Source organism: Haliotis rufescens, unplaced genomic scaffold (genome assembly GCF_023055435.1).
Source record: "Haliotis rufescens isolate VD_foot unplaced genomic scaffold, xgHalRufe1.0.p SCAF_4, whole genome shotgun sequence".
In the NCBI taxonomy this organism is placed as follows: Eukaryota; Metazoa; Mollusca; class Gastropoda; order Lepetellida; family Haliotidae; genus Haliotis; species Haliotis rufescens.
Window position 1 is genome coordinate 55,318,731 of NW_025964112.1, and position 13,028 is coordinate 55,331,758.

General features: G+C 41.0%; 1 protein-coding gene across 2 annotated transcripts; it reads right to left on the reverse strand.

The window, feature by feature from the left end:
• Positions 1-4,453: 4,453 nt before the first annotated feature.
• LOC124114933 (transmembrane and ubiquitin-like domain-containing protein 1) lies at positions 4,454-11,076 on the reverse strand. Of its 2 annotated transcripts, XM_048381953.1 has the most exons (4): positions 10,925-11,036; positions 9,302-9,494; positions 6,823-7,885; positions 4,454-6,263 (listed from the first exon to the last, which is right to left on the reverse strand). In XM_048381953.1, the coding sequence occupies exons 3-4, from the start codon at positions 7,803-7,805 to the stop codon at positions 5,882-5,884; spliced, it is 1,365 nt and encodes a 454-aa protein (XP_048237910.1). In that variant the 5' UTR covers positions 7,806-7,885; positions 9,302-9,494; positions 10,925-11,036; the 3' UTR covers positions 4,454-5,881. The 2 variants fall into 2 exon arrangements, with proteins under 2 accessions (XP_048237910.1, XP_046331655.2); XM_046475699.2 differs by lacking the exon at positions 9,302-9,494 and having other exon boundaries at positions 10,925-11,076.
• Positions 11,077-13,028: the final 1,952 nt, after the last annotated feature.

A 13,028-nucleotide genomic window follows, 5' to 3' on the forward strand; every position in this document is an offset into this window, starting at 1 on the left:
TGGGTTTCTTTTATTATTTCATATCCATAAATGATGCAGAACATTAAGGCATACTTTGGCCAAAATACTACAATAGACTTCAAAGTTTCAACTGGGTGAGTGAGTTTCGCCTTGAACAGAATTACGACTACATTCTGGAATGCCAGCTTATGTGGAAGGAAGGCCCTAAAGGACCCAAGATAATTCGATAGTCGGGGGAGTGGGGTTGGCAGGCTGACTTGGGATTTTATCGAAAAGCATATTGACGCTCATAGTTTCAATAAAGGAAATATCTAGTTTTGCGCTCCCACGCACACACGCACACCGTTTTAACCGCGTAACGGATTTACGTGTGCACACAATTTCACACATTACACATTATCGTAACCACATGAATCGGCCTCCTCTTCTGCCAATACCACCCCTTGTTTTTGTTCACCTAAACTGACTCAACACATTGCCTAACATTTTACCTGAACACCAGTTACAAACACTACCTAAAGCACGCATTAACTTAATCTTAAAATGTTCACCAGTTTACATCATTAAAACATTGGACACAATTAATTCCCAACGCTCTCAGTGAACCAACTCACACATCCAACCTTAGGTCTGTCATTGATTGAAAATTTCAGTCGCACTCAGGCTATATGACGGCGTTCTATATATAATCGAGATTGGGCTATGGTTGATATTATGAGCAATCAGCCACATCATTGGGGTACGGGCGGTCGGGTAGCCTAGTGGTTAAAGCGTTCGCTCGTCACGCCGAAGACCCGGGTTCGATTCCCGACATGGGTACAATGTGTGAAGCCCATTTCTGGTGTCCCCCGCCGTGATATTGCTGGAATATTGCTAAAAGCGGCGTAAAACCAAACTCACTCACTCACTCATTGGGGTACGATGCCACCTAATCAACCAAGTCACCGAGCCTGACCACCCGATCCATTTGGTCCATTTACGACCAGTATAGGTTCCTGGGGACCTATTCTAACACGGAATCCCCACATGGCTGTCAGCTAATGTAATTGGTTATTGGTTTGTTGTTAACGCCGCATTCAGCAATATTCCAGCTACATGACAGCAGCCTGTAAATAATAGAGTCTGGACTAGACAAAGCAGCTGGTGACATCATGAGCATCGATCTTGGCATACGATGACATGCATCAACCACGTCAGAGAGCCTGATCACCCAATCCGGTTAGTAAAGGTTGCCTCTTACAAACATGGGTTGCTGATGAAATACAGGGATTGGGTGGTCACAATGTGTGACCTGGTTGTCTGCATGTGCTTACGGATAGGAAGGGTCGTTCTTCATGCTATCAACCACATGCTTGCCTGACCCAATACTAGATATTGATGGAATACTGCGGACTCCTGAGTAAAACAACATTCACTTCATTTAATAAAGACTTTCGATAAGATCCAAACACCATGGCCAACATTTAGGATTTTTTTTGTTATAACCATGTTTGTATGATTTGCATTTAGTGTAGGGGCACATTAGAAAGTTTAGAAGGGTTTTTCTTTTTCTTTTTTTGTTTAAAGCTGCTCTCACAACATTCCCACCGTATCTCCAGGTGTTGATGGTCCATAAATAATTGAGCAAAATATCCAAGGATTTATGTTATGACCAAGATCCGGATCCAGGCTGCCCCAGTACAATTACACACAATATGACAATCATTCAGCCTGACAACCCAATCCATTTTGGCACTGAGAACATATTCTCACCGGGTATCTCCAACAAGGACGCTTTAACAAAGAGTGAATGTGTATGATTTTATGCCGCTTTTAGCAATAGTCCAGCAATACAATGCCAGGGACATCAGAAATGGTCTTTACATATTGTATCCATGTGGGAATCGTACCTGTCCTTCAGCGTGACCAGGAACACTTCAATGACTAGGGAACCCCTACGCCCCCTTTAGAAAAAGGCACATGGTACTGATATATCATACAGTTTTCAATACTGGCCCCATCCGTGAGTGAGTTTGTTTTTACATTGCTTTTTGCGATATTCCAGCAATAATAGGGCAGGGACACCAAGAATGGACTCCTGCCATCATACCCACTGGAGGACCCGAACCCTGAACCGTGGCCTGCTCATCTACCCACTGGAGGACCCGAACCCTGAACCGTGGCCTGCTCATCTACCCACTGGAGGACCCGAACCCTGAACCGTGGCCTGCTCATCTACCCACTGGAGGACCCGAACCCTGAACCGTGGCCTGCTCATCTACCCACTGGAGGACCCGAACCCTGAACCGTGGCCTGCTCATCTACCCACTGGAGGACCCGAACCCTGAACCGTGGCCTGCTCATCTACCCACTGGAGGGCCTGAACCGTGGCCTGCTCATCTACCCACTGGAGGACCCGAACCCTGAACCGTGGCCTGCTCATCTACCCACTGGAGGACCCGAACCCTGAACCGTGGCCTGCTCATCTACCCACTGGAGGACCCAAACCCTGAACCGTGGCCTGCTCATCTACCCACTGGAGGACCCGAACCCTGAACCGTGGCCTGCTCATCTACCCACTGGAGGACCCGAACCCTGAACCGTGGCCTGCTCATCTACCCACTGGAGGACCCGAACCCTGAACCGTGGCCTGCTCATCTACCCACTGGAGGACCCGAACCCTGAACCGTGGCCTGCTCATCTACCCACTGGAGGACCCGAACCCTGAACCGTGGCCTGCTCATCTACCCACTGGAGGACCCGAACCCTGAACCGTGGCCTGCTCATCTACCCACTGGAGGACCCGAACCCTGAACCGTGGCCTGCTCATCTACCCACTGGAGGACCTGAACCGTGGCCTGCTCATCTACCCACTGGAGGACCCGAACCCTGAACCGTGGCCTGCTCATCTACCCACTGGAGGACCCAAACCCTGAACCGTGGCCGCGTGATGAGCAAACATTTTTACCACTTGGCTACCCTATTGCCTACGCCATCCTATCACCTAAGGGAACATCCTCATATCAGTGTTCAACAATGGTCTGTAAAAAAGAAGAGAAAACAACCGCAGTGTGTCAACAAATATGTATATTTTAAAAAGATGGATTCATCAGATAAACATTCGGCTATTAAATGAAAACCAGTTTACACCATCTTGAAGCATAATCAATTGTCTTTGAAACAAGACATAATTTGAGGGTCAATGTTTTTCTTAACATGCTTAACAAGGCATTAATTTATGGACAACCCACAAGCTCCAGATAAATATACACATGACCTCACATTGATACAACAATATCATACACAGATTATTATGTCTGCTTATACAATGTTCACAGTACTTATGTACCATCTCAGCGGAACTGTTGCCATAGTTACCTTTGCCATAGTTACACGGGAACATTTTAAAATGATTACAGTCCCCCTGTTTAGCCCTTTTTTCTTCAGTTAAGTTCTTTACAATCAAGACCATCAAGAAATGCTAGTAATGACTGTGATACTAAGCAAGATTGTGTTTCTGTTTGAAGTATATCATAAAAGTCATGATAGAATAGCCAAACGCTTTCTATTTCACAGTTCTAATGCCCAGAATAATGGATGGGGTGGGATGAAGGCAAGGGTAGGGCTGGACAAGGTTAGGGGTGGGGATGAGGGCAAGGGTGGTGGTGGACGAGGGTGGGGGTGAGGGTGGGGACGAGGGCGAGGGTGGGGGTTGACGAGGGTGGGGGTGGGGATGAGGGCGAGCGTGAGGGTGGACGAGCGTGGGGTGGACAAGGGTGGGGATGAGGGCAAGCGTGGGGGTGGGGATAAGAGCAAGGGTGGGGTTGGGGGAGTTGGGGGCAAAAAAGATGAAACAACCAAAACCACAAGACTGAAAACACAACTGATCAAATGTCAATAGGAATATGTTCAAATATGCTTGAAGCGTTGGACAGTGAGTAGCTTATGCAGTTTCCCGAGGAAAGGGAGTGAACTGAGTATGAAAGTCCAGTTTCCACATGACTTTATAGTCAGTTACCTCCCTTGCCATCACTCACAACCAGCTTCACATGGATCTAAACGGGGCAAAAGAGGACACATACTTTCTCGTGCATATGTTGAGAGAAGGTTGTTGAATTCAACCAGTGAAACAGCCCAAAACATGCTGCTAGATTAATAAATGAAAGGATGAAACAGGCTGACAGGCTTCAACCACAAGACACAAGATTGATATCTCGATCTATGATCTATCGGTATGTCTTCCATATGTCTCATTCAACAAAGTGACCTTAACACTACGACTGTCGTAAGTCCATGCAAAAGTATGAGAGTTAAGATCATCCTTAGTACCGGGATAGATTTGTGGAATGGCAGGCAGGATTTATTCTCAGCAAGAACACTTTCATAGTGAAGAACCTAATCATGACTACAAATAGAATGGAACATCGTATCACATGTACAGTGTTACCCTGATTCTGCTTTCAGGACTAATATTGACAGGAACATTGAAATTTCAAAGGGACATTTTTACCTGATAATAATGGTATTAAGAACAGTTCGGGAATCCAGAATTTGTCAATGCAGTTAGGTTCATGTGGAATGAAACTGTCTGGACAAACAAGATTTCACGAAATATAGTTGTGCTCAACAGACGGTGATTGTGATGGATAGTGATATATTGTCTACAAATGTTTTACCAACTTCAGCTTGTGTTCGAAAAGTTTCCCCAATCATCAGTGTATCGATCCTTCATGACATAGAAATCCAATACTATGGTACAAATGCAGCTGACACAATATGATTCAAATGGATTCTTCTATCCCCTAAGTTCACAACTAACATAAAAGTCAGTCAGTGAAAATTCAAAAAGTTTTATCATTCATTTTAAAAAACTAATTTATCCTAAATCTGGAATAAACGTGTACAAATATGATTAAGTTAAGACAGTGTAATCCCCTTAAGCGATTTATATCTTGATTTACATGATACATGGGATAAATTCAGACTGATTCATTTTCATGATTTCATCATTTATGTTCACAATATTTCATCTGTTGCAATTAAAAAACAAACACTTGTCTACTTAGCAGGCTTTGAAAAAGATTCATCTACAGTTGATGTAAAATTCAAAAACTCCAGAAAATGTTTTGGTTCCTTCTCATTTGTTTTCATTGTTTTTCGTCTTTTTTTTAAAATGATAAAACAACTTTACCCCATCCACTTGGAATAAATTTCCATTACAGTTGAAACAGAATTGAAAATTAAACAAAGTTTTCTTGAGTTTCTAACATTCATTGATCATTTTGCACACTTTCAAAATAAAATACATTTAAACATTTTCTAAGGGCAGTAATGAATGACTTGTACACTGTAATCTCCCTTGCCATGCCATAACATCTTCCTGAGGCAAGGGAGTTAACTGACTGTAAAAGTCCAGTTTCCACCCTTGCCGAATTTCTAGGTTCGTGATACCACCAGTGGCTATTACGAGTTATGTCCCTTCTATATCCCTCCTATTCACCAATCACATTCCATCTCTCATATCACTTGCATTTACTTTAAATAAAATGGTGTCACCCAGTGATTTGTTTGTTGTTTAATGCCGCACTCAGCAATGTTCCAGCTATATGACGGCAGTCGCCCAGTGAAGACAATCGGATCGATAATCAAGATTGAAATAAAACAGGTCTTACTTCGTGAAGTACATCAAATCATGTGAGCACCTTGTTTAAAAACATGTACCGATTTGGGAAAACTGCAAAGCAGTTTACGAACATGATGTTGATTTCATTACGCAATTTTGATTGAACTATGCATAGACCCTTTAGTCCAGCCAAAATATAACTCCATAATTTCAGCCTAGTTTGGCATGGTCGGAAACTGGACAGTTATAGTCAGTTAACTCCATTGCCTTGGGAAGATGTGCTATAAGGGTGGGAGAAAGGTTTCACTCCAGCCAGGTCTACTCCATGTGTTGATGCTCTCTGTCTCCACCTCCCCGCCACACTGAAGCACACGCCAGCAGGAAGAGAAAAGTCACTCCAGCAAGGGAGAGAGTTGACACAGCATTAAAGTATTGCTTCTGTGTGATGCGCAGATACCAAATGCAAGCCAATATGAGGGCAAAGAGAGGCAGCATGAAAGAGCCAAGTGCTGCATCCCCATCTCCGTTGTCCATCTGTGGCTGTGCTGTGTGCTGAAGGTTCTGAGTAACCAGGCAATGTATAACACTGTTGTCGGTGATGTTGTAGCCTTGTAGAGTGTTCCGGTCATTGCGCATGTCTTGTCCGTTAAAGATGAGACGTACCAGTTTGTTGTCTGCAAGTTCAGTGGAAAAATGGGCTCTGCAAAAAGAGTAATACATGTGTACATGGTGTGAACATGGTTATACACTACCGAACTATGAACTGCAATTGTTGAGAGGTGTAAAAATTGTACATAAGAATGAGATGAGAGCAAGACAAGATGTTCTTCCATCAAAGTAAGAATGCATTGAACTAGTTTTTATCATATTGTCACAAGTGAAGCCTCATGTTGCATGAATCCTATTTATATAGAGAGTCAGAATCTATTTGTTTTCCACTTGTCACAAAAAGACACTTTCGGATCACACATCAAATATGTCCACAACAAGTCCAAAGTGATCTTTCTTATACCAATACATTTCTGACACCCCGAAGGGATGCAGCTCAGTCATAATTAGAAATTAACACTAGCCCAATAGTCCGGGGCTAGTACAAATTTCTGCAGGCCAGTACAAATTTCCTAATTTCCCCATTGTTTTAACATTACAACTTAATACAAGGGCCATTTATCTTTACCCAGGCTAGAAAAACCTGTGAGTTCAGTTCTAACACTGTCAGGTCTGAAGGTAGAATATGAACATCAGAGTAATGCCCTCACCTTCTGAACTGGCCAATTGTATCTCCAGGGTTACTGTACACAAGTCGCTGAGTGTCATTCAGATATTTTAACCTAATTCGGATCTGTCCTTGATTATCACTGGACTGGTTCAACAAGTCCTGATGTGTTCCACTTGATACAACAGTAGTGTTGGGAGAGGGGGTTGGGGAGGGGGAGGGGGAGGAGGTGGAGGTGGAGGTGGTTGTGGGGGAGGAGGAGGGGGAGGAGGAGGAGGAGGAGATTGGGGAAGGTGGTTCACTTGAAGGCACATGTCTCTGTCTCACTCCTGTCGAGGCTGCAACACCAGGCTGAACTGTCTCTGTTGAAGGTGAGGATGCTGTTGGCTTTTTACTTGCATCCTCAGCAGATTCAACACTTACATCCTGACTATTTACATTGCATGTCTGCAGTGCTGGTGATGAGTTGGTAGTCCTGCATATCTCACTGGCTATCACATTTGCAGAGTCTTCTGTCTTTTGCAACTCTACACGATCATCCACCACAGCCTTACTCTCATCACCAAGCTGGTTAGTTCTGGGCAACTGTGTGCCCTCTGTACCACTCCCTGATGTGTCAACCTCACTGCTGGCAACAGCCATGTTCTCCTCCTGGACAGAATCATCATTCTGTATTTCGTCACTTTCAACAACAGGGCTGTCACAACCAGTTTCAGAAACTGGGCCTGCATCGCTAGAAACAGCATCCTCAGCAACAGCATCGCTGGGAACCGCATCTGCTTCTCCGTCCGGAGTTTCGCCAGTATTCAGGATCTGTTGCCTCTCATGGTGTTCCTGTATTTGCCGATTCGCGTCGGCAAGTTGTCGCCGTAGAGAAGCCCTCTGTGTGAGCTCTACCACAATGAGGCTGAAGAATGGTATGTCCCGGGTATGTGTGGACAGCCATGCTATAAGTAGAACCACAATGAATGTGACCAGGCAAAAGATTATGGTCACCTCATCCCCCAACCCTTCTATGAGAGGCATGGAAAGCTTCGGGGACCTTCCCCAACTCCTATCTTTTGTGTTGAACCTCAGCTGAATCCCCAGTCCATCCTCAGCAACATCTGGAACATCAGTTAGGGTGTTCAAAATTTAGTATGAAAACCAATGGGTCTTTGTCACAACACTTATGTAAAAAGTTTGAAAATACCTCACCCGAATTATGAAGAAATCATGATTGTCATGTTTAAAATCGGATTGGAATTCTGATACATTTCAGAGAAGCCATAGCTTGGATCATTCATACAAAGTATCAGCTACTTTTGTCAGACATGTCGAAATTTGCATTAAGCACTCGAAAAATGGGGAAAGTTACAGACTAAAGTAACAGAATGATGAAAAAACATGGAAGAAACTGTATCATATTTACTTGCAGCATATCAAATTTCATGACGATACATGAATAAATGTATTTGGCAAAATGACATTTTCAATACATCATGATACATATCGAACATATTTAAAGTGAGATCAGAATTCTGTGAGCCAATCTTAGAGATTTCATTTGTACAAAGTTTCAGTTCCATAGATCTTGTAGATTCAGAGCATCCCATGAACAATGTTAATTCAAAGGCAGAGTTAATTTCACATGGTAATTTAACATACATGCATAGAATATGACTCAGTGAAGGACTTTATCAATTCTTGTAAGTGAGGTTTAGAGAAGCACCCATGTTTTGAAACATTGCAAAACTTAAACCGCAAAACTAAAATACAATGAAAAGGTTGCAGCCGATGAAAACTTAAAACATTTACTGTTTTCATAAGATGCAACAAACAATGTAAAATTGGGTACCGTATTCGACGTAATAAGCGCCCCGCTCTAATAAGCGCCCACGGCGGTATTTGCTAATATATTAACTAGTGAACAATACTAATTAGCACTGCTTCCGATTGATCAATGTACACAACACTTATTTATTCGTGTATAATACGCATTCGTGTGGTATATGCACCCTGAATAATGGTCAATTAAATTCTGGAAAAATGTATCTCTCGTATATTAACATTTCAGGCTGTCAGCATAAACCACAAAATTTATCACTCAACTCTGGGTTTTTTTCACCAAAATAATATTCAAATAAAAGCCCCCTACTTCTAATATTGAGGGCGCCCGGGACGCTTATTACGTCAAATACGGTAATTTGATTTTGAAAAGGATAACAAGAACAAGCTGAATTGGTCATTTTTTGGCATAAAACTAAAAGTATATGTTCCTGTAAACTACTTAAAAGAGCACAGTCCAATAGCAATAGGCTTTTTGTTTGTCAACTAGAATTATTATAATTGGTGAGTGAGTGAGTTAAGCTTAACACCAGTTTGTTAGTCTGTGCCCCAAACTTGTGAGTCTACGTTTGAGTCACTTTCAGTTGACTTAGTTTTATAGAATGGATTATTATAACCTGAGCTCACTAGACTGAACAGAAGTTTATTCGACTTGGGGCTCAGACTAGTGGCTGAAGTCGCAGAGTGCTACGTACAGTATTTCAGCGATATCACGGCATGTCAGCTGATTGGAAAAAGCTTTGTAAACAGTAACCGATATCCCCCAAGCTCACTCGGCTCTGTTCCCCTTATTGAGAGACAGACTGTTCTGCTCCAGTAACAACACCGCGGGTGAAGGCTTATCCTGTAACCAGACTTTTCTCTTGTTTGTAAACAAATGCACTTATTCTGAAATAAGAACAGAAGGGCCTAATGCAAGCTTTTCGGTGTGCTTTACATTTTGTTTAGCATAATTATATAGACATACTACTACAAACAGGACAGTGAGATGCATGATGATATAGCTTTACACATCAAAGGGACTGTATCTGTAGCTCTCTGAAGGCTTCGATGACAGCAAGTGTGGGATAAATATGCAAATGGAATATTTTTTTTTACTTTTTAGGATATTTTCTTAATGAAAGTTATGTTTAACAAAATGTGTAGACTTATCAAAAGTGGAACAGATGAAAAACAAATGAATGAACTGTGTAAGATGTGCCGATGTGACAGAGGTACTCAGAAGGAACTCTGGGTAGGACAGTGATTTGCTTCATACGACTAAGGCATATAAGTATTGTAATCTAGGCTTTGATAACACTGGCTTCAAATGTAATCAAGCTGGTAATTAGGATTTTGTAACTTCTCCGTAAGAAAAACACACTGGCTTTCTTTTCAATTTGTCTCTAATAAAAAAACTTTCTGAAGCCAGTTTACTCTGTGCAGCGCTAGTATTGTTGGCTTCGCTGTACAGATCTCTGTTGTTTTGGTTTGAGAATTGAATCATGCATGTGAAGTCACACTCAGAAATTATTTCATTCATGATTTAAAAACACACAATGTAGTGTCTCTTTAGGAAGAGATTTGTATGTATATCATAAAACTATTTTATATTTGTAGCCATTTGGAGATATAGAAGTGTTTTCTAAATCCTACAGAACATTCTTTCAGGGCGACGCCACCAGTAGTGACAAATAGAAAAAACAGGCATGCTACAAGGAACAGATGAGGGGGTGTTGTAACCGCAGCTACATTAATCAAGCTGTTGTACTGCTGATATGACACAAAATGAATTTCCACTAAAGGATCTCCTTTCAATTTCAGTATGACCTGATGACTATCTTCAAATGTCTATGGTTCATAATCTATGAAATAGGCAACAATTTAATACCTTACAACATATTCAACAGAAAAATGTACAAAAGGCAAGTATGACGGCTGTTTCTCAAAGTGTTCACATTTCTATTGGCGTATTAGTATGTAACGAAATCAACAGTAAGTTTGATAGGTATACAATGTCGAATGAAGTCACAGCCGACTGCCAAGTCACCTTTGCAGATCTGCGATATGTTACATTAGTGTAGTTCTGTATTTTCCTGTTGTGAAGTAGACATGCGCCTCACAAACAATGAAATATCAGCGTCATTTGCTCGAAAGGTTTTCAAGAAACTGAGCCTAAAGGATTGAATATTTTACCAATGTTTACACGTCATGCAACTCGAACCGGTAGACGAAAATATTTGCTAACATATTTCGTGTTTATGTTACTAATCTTATCTGTCCCTTGAGTGACATTTAAGCGTACATGTGTTTGTGAGAATGTTTGAAGAGGAAAATACCTTTTATGGTTTGTAGCTTGTATAATTTCAGACACGTAAATATTTCACTGAAGATGTCGTTTCTCTTCTCCGAGTCTTCACTTCGACAGACTAGGTTTCTGCCAACAGTTGCCTTTCGTCGTTTAAATGGGAGGTGGTGCGCTAAAGGGTGAAAGAACTAGTTTTACCACTGCCACACCTCGGGAGCCGGAAGTTTGGACGTTTGTGATTTTCCATTTACGCGTTAAAAGAATTTTAATATTTGCACTAACAGTAGCTAATATTAAAATGGTAGCACTGCGATATGATAGTCTAAACATTTTCTTGCAATATTGTGGCACAAACGTATTTTCTCCGCGGATATTTTGAAAACTATTTTCCCTACAACGATTCGGATTGCCGTTGTAACCTTCTATTGAATACCAAAGTATTGTCAATACTATTTGGCATAGTTACATACTTCACTGTACGTGTTGGAAATACCATTGCTTTAGATGAAGATGATTATTTTAATCAACGCTACCGCACAGTACAACTAAGGTTTTATGCATCCCGTTACCTATGCTTGTATTGGTACGCTGTTCATGTGTACACGTGTGTTCATTTAATCGCTATCTGCATATGGGTAACATCATGCCTCTAGTTAGTGCAAATGCATATACGTACCCACGCGTGTATTCGAACGTTGTCTCTTTAATAGTTGGCCCCTGAAGCCTAAACTGGTTTTAAGGGAAGCTACTTTATGGATCGAATGGTCAGACTCGGTGACGAGGTATTGTCGTACCCCGACGGAGTGGAACGCTGCTCATAATACCAATCACTGGTTTGTCTGGTCCAGACGTTATTATTTACAGGCCGACATTATACAGTTGGAAGGGCGACGTTAAACAACAAACAAACAACAACCATCTTTTTACTTCGTTGAATATGTCAAATAGTCTATTCGAGCTAATTACTTCACTGTATCCAAACTATATTAAGAAGATCAATGTAATTGAAATTATATTGTTTATATTACCGGTAGATAGGCTGGGGGACTATGACGAATTATTTTGTTGCTTGAAATCAACCACCGTGGAACATGTCAAGATACAACGTAAATCTCTTGTACGGGCTGGGACGAGTCCAAATTTACTACCCGGGTATATCCGCATTCCTATTACCCGACCCTACTGGGCTACCCGCTGTTGGTGTCAAGAGATAGGTACGAAATGTCCGATTGGGAATAGTTTGACAGTAGCCCTGGCAAAATGTATTTAGAGACACGTATATACGATGTGGTCATGCATACACTGAAGTTGACTGAAGTTTTAGCTTTGTTGAAACATATATAAGTCAGAAAGAACGTGTTCATAATCATGAAGAAATGCGAACATTAGAGACTTAAAATTGTCGTATAACGCTGTAGTTATGTATTCTAAGATGTCTGGACATTGTATTTTATAATCATACATTATTACATATATACAAAAAGTAAGAAAGTAAATCGTAGGTCAATATTTTTGTTTCCATCAATGTTCTTTCTGCTCATCCTTATATGTAAACTGAAGGGCAACAGAAAGTATACTACGCAGCTGATTTTATCACAAGTTTGATTTTCAATTGAAAATATATTAATTAAGTTGGCGATATTACATTTAAAAAACGAACTCTACTGGAGCTTAGTCAACACTCACAGAATATGTCTAGTATTGTCTACATGGTTTTATTTTTAAAATATCATTTGATTTAAAACTTTTAAAAGTTTAAACAAATTCACAAAATACATAGCTGCTGATGGCTATCTTAAACATCTTTTCTTTGAAAATCATTAATAACATTTCATAAACGGAAGGGATCATGTGGTTACAAATTCGATTTTTACCCCAGTCTTCATTGAACCAATTTATTATTACACAAAATTACCCAACAACAGATTACTTGTTACAAACTGTTGCAGGAATGAGTGATGGGAAAATAGAGATAATCGAATTTAACAACAGTTCTTTCAGTTTTCGATTACATAAAAAAACTCGGTATATTTTTTGCCCCTCAGTTCTGAATGAGGGGTATTTGTTTGTTTGTTTGTTCCTCGGTTCATATCCTTATAAAAAACTTGTTCTTCTCGAAGATGACTTTTCAGTAT

Coding starts and splice junctions, on each gene's coding strand:
- LOC124114933 (XM_046475699.2), bottom strand. CDS start 7,805: ATGCCTCTCATAGAAGGGTTGGGGGATGAGGTGACCATAATCTTTTGC. Junction 6,264..6,822: donor ACAATTGGCCAGTTCAGAAG/GTGAGGGCATTA, acceptor CTCTTTTTGCAG/AGCCCATTTTTCCACTGAAC.